Source organism: Lathyrus oleraceus, chromosome 4 (genome assembly GCF_024323335.1).
Source record: "Lathyrus oleraceus cultivar Zhongwan6 chromosome 4, CAAS_Psat_ZW6_1.0, whole genome shotgun sequence".
NCBI lineage: Eukaryota > Viridiplantae > Streptophyta > Magnoliopsida > Fabales > Fabaceae > Lathyrus > Lathyrus oleraceus.
Window position 1 is genome coordinate 378,163,345 of NC_066582.1, and position 14,392 is coordinate 378,177,736.

The window sequence follows — 14,392 nt, forward strand, 5'->3', positions numbered from 1 at the left end:
TGCAACAATGTACAGAGCAACACAAAGCAAATAAGAAAGGGGTGATAATATGCTCAAATATATTAACGACGTAAAATAATGCAAGGGTGTCTTAAATCACACAATCAACAACACATGTTCAATTACACAACAGCACAATAACTCCATTCACTTAGCCTTAATGTATGCAATGTGACTCATAACTCGACTATATGCATGTGGTATCAATTTGGATATCAGAGGTTTGTTACTGATCTCGTCCACTCAACAATGGTTCCTCATTCAAACCGGTCCCTACTTCTGAACCCCAGATTCCCACTAATGAACCCCAGACGACCAAAGGTTCCCACTTCTCAACTCACGACTTGCCTCTTTTAACACACAGACACAATATGATGCATGGCATACAAACAATACAAAAACAACAATTATGGTTCCACTTCTAACCATACACAAAATGCAATATAGCATTCAACAGTAGTTTTTACTTTTGAACTACACGGCTCAACATAACACATATAATTACTTTCACAGCACATGGTTCTATTTGCAACATAATAGTTCATACACATAATCATAATTCACCACTTATAATTATGCAATTAATTTAATTATTATTCCATGATCATAACAATCCATTTTAATTAATTAATTATGTCAAATACCCCTAAAAAAACAGTCAATCATCGACCACACGAGAAACAACATCAAAAACTGTATCGATCCCTCAAAAACGATCTTTGACAGGCAACCTGTCACCTGGGTGACGACCGTCACACAACCTGTCATCCCTTTGCTTCATCACACATCACCCCTATGACGATCGGCAAGAGAAATCCCTCCCAGGGACCATGATAGTATCCTTGTCACCCTGCTGACAATCGTCGGCCAACCCATATGCATGACTGGCAGCTCGTCATGCTGTTACAGAAGGCAGATTCTGCATTTTTCACCATGAGAGCTCACTCGAAGCTCCAATTTCGACCCCTAGCACCCCAACTTGCACAGAAAACAATAGATACATATTATGCAGGGATCAAATCATCACATACACATAGATTATCATTTAATTTCATAAATTAATCTCAAATTCAAAGTTATGTTCTAACACCAAAACACCTCAATGGCAACAACCAATTTCAGAATTCATACCAACACCTTATTGATAATATTCAACATATAACATATCACAGATTTATACATTAAACATGGAAAACAACATGGATGGTCACACAGTCATCATCAACATAAAACACAACAATTGTGAATAAAATCTAAAGGAGGGTGAGGATCCCTCTTTACCCTTCATGCAACACACCTATATTAGAGTAGTTACCCCTACCTGAATTTCCAGCAACAAGCTCCAAACTTTGGCTATGGTTTCTTCCTCTCTCTAAAACCCTTATTTTGCCTCTTTTTTCAACTTTCTCAATTTCTACGTATCAGACATAAATGCTTTACACACCTTTTCTATATATTTGACCTAATATTAATTATGTTTAATTCTCAACTTTCCATCAATCTACACCAACTCTCACCTTAGCCCACCAATTTCATTAATTTACTAATTTTCGTCCCACAACTCACAATTTATCTTATTTTATAATTATTCTATTATTTTAGTCACTTAAAATTATCTAATAATTCTAACTAATTCCTAACACTCTATACAAATCTCACAAAAATATCCACAGTTGTCAAATAGTCATATAACACATATTATCACCAAAATAAATAATTAAAACATTTTAAATCACTTAAATAATTAAATAAAAGCAATAAAAATTTAATTTAATTAATTAATTGAATTCGGGGTGCTATAACTCTCCCCCACTTACAGAATTTCTGCCCTTGAAGATTACTTGAACGAAACAACTTTAGATAAGACTTTTTCATCCAACTCTCTGGCTCTCACGTCATGCTCCCACCAGCAGGCCATGTCCATACAACCTTCACTGAAGCATCTCTTTGCCTCTCAATTTCTTCACTTCATGATCCTCAATTCTCAAAGGTGATGTCTCAACAGTCAAGTTCTCTCTCACTTGCACATCATCCTTTGAATCACATTATACAAATCGGGACATACTTCCAAAGTTGAGACACATGAAACACATTGCAAAGATCCGAAATATATGGTGGTAAAGTAACTATGTAGTCCATTTCTCCTACTTTCTTTAAAATCTGATAAGGGCCAATTAGATGTGGTGTGAGCTTTTGAGATTTCAAAGCACGTCCAACACCAGTCACTGGAGTGACTCTCAAGAACACATATTCTCCCTCTCGGAATTTAAGCATTTTTCTCCTTTTATCATGGTAACTCTTTTGTTGACTCTGCGAAGCTCTCATCTTCTCCTGAATCATCTTGATTTTCTTAGTAGTATATTGCACGATTTTTGGTCCAAAAACAACATTTTCACCATAATCATACCAACACATAGGTGTCCAACACCTTCTACCATACAAAGCCTCAAATGGTGTTATTCCAATACTAGAATGGAAACTATTGTTATAAGTGAACTCAATATACGGGCAGTAAGTATCCCAATTACCTCCTTGCTCTATCACATAAGCTATCATCAAATCTTCTAACAACTAGATGGTCCTTGTTGTCTGACCGTCTGTCTGCGAAAGTAAAACTCAATCATAATTTGGTTCCCAAGGCTTCATGAAAACTTTCCCAGAACCTCTAAGTGAACCTTGGATCTCTATCTGAAACATTACTCGAAGGAATGCCATACAAACTCACAAATTTCTCGATATATACCTCAGCTAACTTCTGTAATGGATAACTAATCTTTTTCTGAATGAAATAAGCTGATTTATTCGGCCTATCCATAACAACCCAGATCGTGTCACTTCCTTTAGAAGTCTTAGCCAAACTTGTCACAAAATCCATAAAAATTATATCTCATTTCCACTCCAGAATACTTAATGGTTGCATCGATTATGACGGCTTATGATGCTCAATCTTCGACTTCTGACGAGTCAAACAAGAATAAACAAACTCAACAACATCCTTCTTCATATCTGTACACCAAAATATATTCTTAAGATCTTGATACGTTTTGGTAGCACTGGGATGAATACTCAAACCACTCATATGACCTTCCTCAAGAATACTCTTCTTAAGCTCTGGAAAATATAGCATGCAAACTATATCTTAGAATCTCATAACACCATTCTCATCAATTCTGAAATCCACCTTTTTATCTTGATTGATCAACATCAATCGGTAAATCGTTCCCAACTCGACCTTTTAACCTTCTCTGATCTCTTCGAGAATACCATGGGTCAACTTCAGCATGCCCAACTTCACATTGTTAGGAGTCATCTCACACACCAAACTAAGATTCCTGAACTGTTCGATCAAATCCAATTCTCGAACCATAAGCGTCGACATATGCAATGACTTCTTACTCAAAGCATCTTCTACCACATTGGCTTTACCAGGATGGTAACTCAAACCAAAACCATAGTCCTTTAGAAATTTAAGCCACCTTTTTTGCATCATGTTTAGTTCCTTCTGATCAAACAAATACTTCAAACTCTTATGATCGTTGAACACTTTAAATCTAGAGACAAACAGATAATGTCTCCAAACTTTAAGTACAAACACCACAGTTGCCAATGCTAAATCATTGGTAGGATAGTTCCTCTCATGAACCTTCAGTTATCTCGAAACGTACATCACAACTTGATCATTCTGCATAATCCCACCATATAAATCCATCTTCAAAGTATCACAATAAACTACAAACGTTTCACTTGGACTCGGAAAAATCAATATTTGCGTTGACGTCAACTTCCTCTTTAGTTCTTGAAAACTCTATTCACATTGAACATCCCACATATAGCCTGACCTTTCCGAGTCAACTGAGTCAAAGGCAAATCTAACTTTGAAAAGCCTTCTATAATAACCAACCAAACCCAGAAAACTTCTAATCTTAGTAATAGACTTTGGAATCTTCCACTGCAACACAACATTAAACTTGGACGGATCGAATGATATACCATAACTAAAAATAACATGACCAAAGAAACTCACTTCACGCAACCAGAACTCATACTTGGACAACTCTGCATACAACTCCTTCTCTTGCAAAGTCTGCAACACAACTCTCAAATGTCTTGCATGCTCTTCATCTGACTTCGAATACACCAAGATATCATTGATGAACACAACCGCAAATTGATCCAACTAACGATGGAAGATCATATTCATATACTCCATGAATACACCTACCATATTAAACACGCCGAATGTTATCACTGAATACTTGTAGTGACCATATTGAGTTTTAAATGCAGCATTCGGGATATCTTCTAGCTTCACACGAATCTGATGATAACCTTATCTCAAATTGATCTTACTTAATGCGCAAGCACCAACTAATTGATCCATCAGATCCTCAATTCTCAAAAGAGGATACTTATTCTTAATTATAACCTTATTCAATTATTTATATTCAACACAAACCCTCATGCTACCATCCTTCTTCTTGACCAACAACACTGGTTCTCCCCACTGTGAAACACTAGGTCGTACAATATTCTTCTTAAGCAGATCATCTAATTGTTTCTTCAACTCACTCAACTCTGAAGCTTACATTCTATAAGGTGTCATCGACATGAGACTAGTATCAGGTACTAAGTCTATGGCGAACTTATCCTTGTGCTCCGGAGGCAAATCACTAATATCATCTAGGAACACCTCTGGAAAATCACGCACAACTGGTAAATCACTAATCATAGCTTTGCTTTCAGCCTTCAATGAAACATATATCATAAACACATGATCGTCATCCTTCAAGGAATCTTCCACTTGATTAGCATACATAAACATCATATATTCACCTTCTTCAAACTCTAAAAACATTATGGAATTGTTGAAACAGTTGATATGAACATAGTTGAACTTCAATCAGTTCATTCCCAGGATAACATCAAGTTGACTTAACGGTAAGAAGACTAAGTCAATACCAAATTTCTTACCATAGATAGTCAAATTGAAATTCAAACAAACTCATGAAGTAGTCACTGAACCATTAGATGGGGTATCAATAACCATACTCCCAACCATAAAAGATATTTCAATATTCAAATTTCTAGCACAGTAAAGAGATATGAATGAATGTGTCACACCCGTGTCAATCATAGCAATCAGAAAAATGCCATTAATGAAGCACATACCTTGAATCAAGTTATCAGATATAGTAGTCTCTACTTCACTCAAAGAAAAAAAATTCCCTCCAGACTAAGCCTTCTTCGGTTTCTGGCATTGAGTACTATTGTGACCTGGTTCTCCATAGTTAAAGCAAGTCAGCATATTACTCTATAATCAGCAATGCGGTGTCCTAGCTCCCCACACTTGAAACATTTCTGACTAGAACTCTTGTAATCACTAGCACAATGACTAATCCCTCCATAACTAAAACATCTAAGATAAGCAGGAGTGCCTCCCCCATTTGTCTCTTTCCCATATGAAGCTTTCCACTTCCCTTTATCAGCTAGAGACACATATGGTTTTCTACGATTTTGATTTCCACCTTTCTTCTCACTAACACTTTTATAGTGAACTGATTTAACACAACTATCTTCTTCGTAGATTCTACACTTATTAACCAACACGGAGAACTGATGAATCTCCTGATACCTCGATGAATTTATTGATCTCTGGATGCAAGCCACTCTCAAACTTGATACACTTGGAACCCTTAGCTCATACCCTATTGTAATGCATGAAGAACCTAGATAACTCCTCAAACTTCGCAGCATAGTCAACAACGGTCATGTTTCCTTGCTTCAGCTCACGAAACTCGATCTCCTTATTACTACGAGCATTAGCAGGAGATTACTTCTCATGGAACTCAATTTTGAAATTATCTCAAGTGATTGCAATACCTGCAGCCTCAAGCCTTTGATGAGCATTGTCCCACCAATACTTTGTTTCCTCGGCCAACATATGAGTACCAAATAGAACCTTATGCGCATCTATGCAAGTTATCACTCTGAAGATTTTCACAATCTTTTGCAACCAAACCTGAGCACCCTCGGGATCGTACCTCGCCTTAGAAGTCGGAGTATTGTTCCTCTGAAACTTACTCAGCCCACAGAATTCATCTATCATACCATTCTGATTCTGCAGTGCCTGACTCGTCACATGGGACATAGCCTCCAAAGCATCAATGATTGCATGATCATTTCTTCCAGTCATTTCTTTACACACCAGTAAACAATCATTAGAAGAAACATCATATCAACATTTTTCATACACGTGTCACATACCAGGGAACATATAACGTCACAAAAACCTGGTCTGATGGACCGACCTGCTCTAATACCACTATTGTAACACCCTAAAATCCGACTATTAATTTAAAGAATAAAACCAATCATTTTAGGATACTAGTCAAACATAACATGCATACTTTTTAAATAACTTCAAAACTCGCAGTGAAACTCAAATATATAACATAACTTCAATTATCTCTTCAAATGAAGTACTTAAAGAAAATAATGTAATCCAATGATTAACATAAAACAAATTAAACGTCGAATTCCCTGATGTTATAGATCAGAGCATTAAACCAACTAAATAGCGGTAAACGATAAAGAAAACGAAGAGAGCTTCATAGTCATCTTCCAACTCACAATAGCACTTACTCCTCTTGAGTATTTGTGCAACAATGTACAGAGTAACACAAAAAAAATAAGAAAGGAGTGAGAATATGCTCAAATATATTAATGGTGTAAAAGAATTCAAGGGTATTTTAAATCACACAATCAATAACACACATTCAATTTTAAAACAGCACAACAATTCCATTCACATAGCCTTTATGAAAGCAATGTGACTCATAACTCGGCTTTATGGATTTGGTACCAATTTGGACATCATATGTTTGTTAATGATCTCCTCCACTCAATAATGGTTCCTAACCGGGTCCCCACTTCTGAACCTCGAGTCCCCAGTTCTAAACCTCAGACGACCACAGGTCCCTAGTTCTGAACCCATGAGTCGCCTCTTTCAACACAACGACACAATATGATGCATGACATACAAATAATGCAACAACAACAATTATGGTTACACTTCTAGCCATGCATTATATGCAATATAGCACCCAACAGTAGCTCCCACATCTGAACTACACACCTTAACATAACACATACAATTACTTTTATAACACATGATTATATTCGCAATATAACAGCTCATGCACATAATCATAATTCACCACTTATAATTATGTAACTAATTCTATTATTATTTCATCATTATAATAATTCACTTTAATTCATTAATTACGTAAAATACCCCAAAATAACACTCAATCTCGACCACACCAGAAAATAGCATCAAAAACTAATTTGATCGCTGAAAAATGTTCTCTAACGACCATGATGGGAAGCCCCTCACCTAGGTGTGATTGTCACCCAGTCCTCCATCCCTTTCCTTCATCACTCATCACCCTTGTGACGATCGAAATGAGAAATCTCACCTGGAGACCATGATGGTCCCCTCGTCACCCTGCTGACAACAGTTAGCCAACCCAGATGCATGAAGGGCAACCCATCACGCCTGTGACGCCCGTCACACTCTTGGCGTCTGTCACGCTCGTGACGCCCGTTACATTGTTGCAGAAGGTCATTTTTTCATTTTTCACCATATGAGTTCACTCGAAGCTCCGATTTTAACCTCCTAACACCCCAATTCACACAGAAAATAATATATACATATTATACATGGATCAAATCATCACATACTAATCAATTATCATTGAATTTCATCAATTAATCCCAAATTCAAGGTTATGTTCATAACACCAAAACACCTCAATGGCAACAACCAGTTTCAAAATTCATACCAACATCTTATGCATGATATTCAACATATAACTGAGCACGAATTTATACATTAAATATGGAAAATAGCATGGATAACCACACAATTATCATCAACTCATAAAATACAACAATGGTGAATAAAACCTAGAGGAGGGTGAGGATCCCTCTCTACCGTTCATGCAATACACTTCTATTAGATTAATTCCCCATACCTAAATTTCCAGGAACAAGCTTCATGTTTTTGCTATGGTTTCTTCCTCTCTCTCAAACCCTTGTTTTTCCTTTTCTCCAACTTTCTCAATTTCTACGTATTAGATAAAAAGGCTTTCCTCACCTTTTTCTATATATTTAACCTAATATTAATTATGTTTGATTCCCAATTTTCCCTCAATTCTCACCCTAACCCACCAATTTCATTAATTTACTACTTTCCACTAGGGGTGGAAAACAGGCATGTCCGCCCCATTTAGGTCTGCCCCGTAAAATTCTGCAAAAAAATAGGATAGGGCAGGCATAGTTGATGATGCGGTACTAAAATCTAGGTCCTCCCTACAAAAACGTGAAGGCGGGGCGGGGAAAATCAGTGGGCATTACACCTTTTAAGCCTAAAATCGCAAAAGTTTATGTAAATATTTGTGTCCGCAAAAGTCCACGAAGAAAATGGGGCGGGACGGGACGAACACATGAGAGGATGAGGGTCTAAACCCTTGTCCCACCCGCACTAGAGTGCGCGTAAAACGGGCATGCCCAACGAATCAGACTCGTTTTACCACCCCTACTTTCCACCCCACAACTCACAATTTCTCTTATTTTATAATTATTATATTATTTTAGTAACTTAAAATTATATAATAATTCTAATTAACTCTTAACACTATCTACCAATCTCACAAAAATACCCATAATTTCCAAATAGTCATATAACATATATTATCACCAAAATAAATAATTAAAAACATTTTAAATCACTTAAATAATTAAATAAAGAGAAAGAGATTAATTGGAATACACTGACAGTGTAAAACCATTTAACACTATCATCCAATTAAAACTATTCATTTTGACATATAAGCATGTAATTAAAAATAAATATAATAATAATAATAATTAAATCATGATAATAACAACTTCTCCACGTTTCTCACTTTCTCTTTCTTCTTTCACGTTTATCTCACTCTCTCTTTCTCTTTGTTCTTCCACGTTTCTCTCACTCTCTTTATTTCTCATTTCAGTTATTTCTATTATTCTTCCCCCACTTCATCCATCTATTCAAAATTGATCTTTATACTTTCACAAATTTTATCTCACAAACTATATATGCAAATCTCTACATACATGAGGTTAAACCCTAAACTAATAATATTTTCTTCTTTTTTATGATTGTGTGACTTTTCAATTTTTTCTCGTCTTTTTCTTTTAATATTAAATTTAAATAGAATAATTTATGAACTTCTACTGATTGTTGAAACTTTATAAAATTTAAATCAATGGTAGCTTGAGTTTTAACAAATAATATGGGATTTGATTAAAAGAAAGAGGATAAGTATTGTATTCAATTTTACTAGCTTTACTAGTGCAATATCATTTTTATTATCATGTTTAACAGTTGTGTAAATATTGTTTGTATTATTATAACAGATTAAGAGATGCAAAACATACATGAAGATTCAACCATAGTTAGCTCTGATGACATGCTTGAAAGTGTTGTTGGTATTGATCCTCTCAATAGCAGACTACCAGCAGAGCCTCCCTTAGAGCCATACGAAGGAATGGAATTTGCATCAATTGAAGAGACGAGAATTTACTACACAAGGTATGCTAAGAATAAAGGTTTTAACTTTCGTATGGGCCGTGTTACTAAATCAAGAACAAATGGTATGATAATAGGTCGAGAATTTCTTTGTTCAAAGGAGGGATTCTGGGCAAAAAAATATGTGAAAGAAGAAAGTAATAGTATTATCGTACACAATGAAACAAGGGTAGGATGCAAGGCAATGTTGTATTTAAAGAAAAAAGGATAAATATGGATTGTTTCAAGATTTATAAGGGACCATAATCATGAACTATTTTCTCCTAGAAGTTCACAGTTTCTTCGAGTACATAGAAAGAAGACTAATGTGCAAAAAAAAACTTATTGATGTGTTGCATGATTCTGGTTTAGGCCCTAGTAAAATAAGACTTGTCTTATGTACTGAAAGTGGTGGTGTTGATAATGTTAGATTTAGTCCACAAGATGTTATCAATTACTTAACTGAAAAGAGACAAAAAAAATTAGAAAACGGAGATGCTCAAATGATGTTATCATACTTTAAAAGTTATCAATTGAAGAATCCTGGGTTTTTCTATGTTTATCAAATGGACGTTGAAGGAAGGTTAACAAATTGTTTTTGGGTTGATTCAAGGTCCAAAATGGCATATAAATACTTTGGTGATGTTGTTACTTTTGATCCGACGTATTTGACAAATAAATACAAAATGTCTTTTGTTCCATTCACAGGAGTTAATCATCATCAATAATCCATTCTTTTTGGTTGTGCTCTATTATGGGATGAAACTATAGAGAGTTTTTTTGGTTGCTAAGTACTTGGTTAGAAGCAATGAGTGGAATTTCTCCTAAAACTATCATCACAGATCAAGATGCTGCTATTAGTAATGCAGTTGCAAAGGTATTTCCAAAGGTTAATCATCATTATTGCATGTGGCATATTGAGAAAAAAGTTCATGAGTACTTAAATCACGAACATGGTGAGTTTAAAAATCAATTTTACAAGTGCATCCACCAATCTACCACTGTTGAAGAATTTGATTCTGATTGGGAAGCAATGATTGATAAATACGGATTACAAGATAACCGATGGCTAAACAAGATATTCTCCATTCGAGAAAATGGATTCCTGCTTATGTACGTCACAATTTTTGTGCAGGAATGTCTACCACTCAAAGGAGTGAAAGTATGAATAAATATTTTAAGGATTTTTTGAATTCAAGTACTTCATTAAAACCAATTTGTGACACAATATGAAAAAGCTCTTGATGCACGTTACAACAAGGAAAGAGAGAAGACTTTCAAAACAAGAAATTCAAAGCCACTTTTACGAACTTTATATCCCATGAAAGAAGAAGCTTCAAAAATTTATACAAGAAAAATATTTAGAATATTTCAAGATGAGTTGGTTGGTTCTCAATTATTTATCACAGAAAAGGTTAAGTTTTCTATTGAAGTCTCAACGTATAAAGTTCGTGAAATTTACAAAGAGAAGCCTATCTACTATGTGAGCTTTCATGTCACTTCAAAAGAAACAAATTATAGTTGTCACATGTTTGAATTTTCAGGTATTCTTTGTAGACATGTATTATGTGTATTCATAAAGAAAAAGGTTTATTGTCTCCCTTCACAGTATGTTTTACATAGATGGTCTATTAATGCTTAAAAAGAAAAGGTAAAAGAAGTGACAATTGAAGGATTTCAAAAAGGAAGCAGCAACGCTTCTGAAACTTTATTGTTTAATAGTATTATGGTTCACTCCCTCGAACTATCAGAAAGAGGTTCACAATCTGAAAAACATCACGATATTGCAATTCAAAGTTTGCAAAATGGGATTGGAAAACTCGATTCATTGGATATTGAAGAGTCAAATAAGAAGTTTGTTGATTCAACATCTGAAGATATGTCAAAAGTATCTGATATTAATATAACTTTGCATGACCCTCCACTTATAGCAACAAAAGGACGTCCACAGACTTTGCGAATGAAAAGCAGTTTGGAGATGGTCAGAAAAGGTTCCTCTACTTGTAGTTATTGCATGAAAAATGGTCATACTAAGCCTAAATATCCAAATTTAAATCAAACAAGGTATCTTAAAATTACATGTACATGTCTTCTCATTTTTTTATCATGTTAATTTGATTCACTAACAACATACTTATGATTTTTAGGTGATAAATTCAATTTTCAAACTCTATTTTGAAACTTCTATATTGTTGGTTGATTAAGAGGTAATAGTGTTTTCTAATGTTACTACTTTTTCTTATATTTATACTAGTGTTAATTTTAATAATTAGTTGTCTTCATATTATAATTGAAGGTCTTTATTCAAGTCATGTCTTATCAAGTCTTTTAGAACAGGAAAATTCAAGAAGTTGCTTCTATGCTTTTTGGAGACTTCATCAGAGTCTTACTTAAGTTGTTGGCATTTTGCACTTACTGTTTTACTCTATTGTAATTTTTGTGTTTAGATTAAATGATCTTTTGTTGATTTTTTTTTATGTTGGAGTCTATGAGGGATTGGGGAAGCATTTCTCATTCTTTATAAAGTTATGTGCTTATCCATTTATTCTAAACTTTTGAAATTTTTTTCAAATTTTGTCTAATATTGAATGCTTTTATGTAGAGAGGTCGTTAACTTTTCTTTTCTTTTCTTTTTCATGCTCAATTTATATGTATCTTTCTTTATCAATGTTTGCAATAATATAAAAACTCAAATTGCTTAGAATAAATATGTATTAAATATGTCTGGAAAATTAATCAAACGAAAAAACTGGAACAAAAAAAATCATTATGTCAATAAAATGATTTGCTTAGTTTTGGTCTTTATGATTCGAAGAATCAAATATAAATCTTTTCATAAGCATATTAATTAAGGTATTTCTTATCTTAATATGACTGTCGTGAAAAATGTAATGGCAGGAACAAAGGTTTATAAATGTTATAAACAATGTTAACAATTAAGGTTTAAAAAATGATTACGATAGTGCAAAGGTTTTTGCGATTTTGGTCGGTATAGTTCGTACTGACATTAATTGCAATCGTCAATTAACTCCAATTTATGACATTAATTGCAATCGTCAATTAACTTCAATTTATTCTTTAACATAAAAAAGACAAATAACAATATCGGTATAGGTATTTGACGATATCGTTTTGCCTCCATTTTTGCGGTTGCAGATAGGCTTTTAAAGCATTGCTAACACTAATTTTTCACCTACGTTGCAGCTAAGATGGTTAAAGATGTGATCATAAAAAGATTAGAGGGACTTGTTTTTATTCCATACACAATCAAAACGATGTGATCACGGAAATATCGAATGGACTTGCTTTTATTATTCATTGTGTACAAAAATTTACTACCAGAAAATATCTAAAAAAACTTGTAAAACTTAATCCTTATGATTTGAATGGACCCCACCAAGAGCCTCAAAACAACCAAAGAAGTGTAACTTATCCTTTCTCTATTAATCAAATCCCATATTATTTGTTAAAACTCAAGCTATCATTGATTTAAATTTTTTAAAGTTTTAACAATCGGTAGAAGTCCATAAATTATTCTACTTAAATTTAATATTAAAAGAAAAAAAAAATTGGAAAGTCGCACAATCATAAAAAAGAAGAAAATATTATTAATTTAGGGTTTAACCTCATGTATGTAGAGATTTGCAAATATAGTTTCTGAGATAAAATTTGTGAAAGTATAAAGATCAATTTTGAATAGATAGATGGAGTGGAGGAAGAATAATAGAAGTAAATGAAATGAGAAATAAAGAGAGTGAGAGAAACATGGAAGAAGAAGAGAGAGTGGGAGAAATGTGAAAGAAGAAAGAGAGAAACGTGGAGAAGTTGTTATTATTATGATTTAATTATTATTATTATATTTATTTTTAATTACATGTTTATATGTCACAATGAATAGTTTTAATTGAATGAAAGTGTAAAATGATTTTAAACGGTCAGTGTTTTTCAATTAATCAACAAAAAATTTAATTAAATAAATTAATCAAATTCGGGATGTTATATTGAACCAAATTTTACTGATGGCTCCATTATAGAGAAATCTTGGTTTTATGTTATTAAAGAAAAGATCTTAAAATTTAAAATAAATCTAATATAAAAATTTGTTCATAATACACTAGGAAGGATTGTCAAAGGAATTAGGTGGGTATTTAGAAACAAACTAGATGAAGAAGAAAAATTGATGATGAACAAGGCAAGCCTTCTTGCTCAACGCTACAATCAACAATAATAATGTGGAGTTTAATGTGAGAAAGGACAAAATTTTACCAATATGGTGCATTGCCATAATCACCGCCAACTGTCCATGTTAGGCGTGGCAATATAACCCGTACCCGCGGGTATCAACCTGAACCCGCCCCGAAGTTGACGGGAAAAACCCGCTTTGATTAGGTTTGGGTTTGGATTTCCCCGATTTTAAAATATGGGAACGGGTCGGATAATGGGGACACTAGTACCCACCCCGAATCCGTCCCCGAACCGGTCCCGTTTATTTTGCTATGTACATTATTATTTATCTTTGATAATTTAAAATATTAAATATGTGGTCAATGTTTTGATATTTTAATTTGAATTTATTATTTAAAATATTTAAAATGTATATATGAAATTTTTTTAGATTGTTTTATTTTATTATTTGTAATATAATTTTATTTTGGAAAAATAAATATTTCTATTAAAAAATTGATTTTACTAAATGACTGGCGGGGCGGGGATACCCGAATCCAACCCGAACCCGTTTGGGATGAGTTTGGGTTTTGATTTCCCATCCTCGTTTGG

The 14,392-nt window shown here is 33.9% G+C and overlaps 2 protein-coding genes and 1 pseudogene across 2 annotated transcripts; 1 reads left to right on the plus strand and 2 right to left on the minus strand.

Annotated features, from left to right (window-relative positions):
• Positions 1–2,040: 2,040 nt before the first annotated feature.
• Positions 2,041–2,875, minus strand: LOC127137613 (uncharacterized). The gene is made up of 2 exons (XM_051064061.1): positions 2,676–2,875; positions 2,041–2,467 (listed from the first exon to the last, which is right to left on the minus strand). Exons 1-2 carry the CDS (start codon positions 2,873–2,875, stop codon positions 2,041–2,043), a joined length of 627 nt encoding a protein of 208 aa, XP_050920018.1.
• A 2,423-nt stretch (positions 2,876–5,298) lies between these two features.
• LOC127137614 (uncharacterized) lies at positions 5,299–6,193 on the minus strand. The gene is made up of 2 exons (XM_051064062.1): positions 5,881–6,193; positions 5,299–5,705 (listed from the first exon to the last, which is right to left on the minus strand). Exons 1-2 carry the CDS (start codon positions 6,191–6,193, stop codon positions 5,299–5,301), a joined length of 720 nt encoding a protein of 239 aa, XP_050920019.1.
• Positions 6,194–10,649: 4,456 nt separating this feature from the next.
• LOC127137615 (protein FAR1-RELATED SEQUENCE 5-like) lies at positions 10,650–11,767 on the plus strand (annotated as a pseudogene).
• Positions 11,768–14,392: the final 2,625 nt, after the last annotated feature.

Excerpts from the sequence above, each read along its gene's own strand:
- LOC127137613 (XM_051064061.1), bottom strand. The coding sequence starts at position 2,875 with ATGGATTTTGTGACAAGTTTGGCTAAGACTTCTAAAGGAAGTGACACG. Across the intron at positions 2,468-2,675 it reads GTTTCAGATAGAGATCCAAG|TATTGGAATAACACCATTTG; the intron begins GTTCACTTAGAG and ends TTTCCATTCTAG.
- LOC127137614 (XM_051064062.1), bottom strand. The coding sequence starts at position 6,193 with ATGACTGGAAGAAATGATCATGCAATCATTGATGCTTTGGAGGCTATG. Across the intron at positions 5,706-5,880 it reads TCAAAGGCTTGAGGCTGCAG|GGTATGAGCTAAGGGTTCCA; the intron begins GTATTGCAATCA and ends GCATTACAATAG.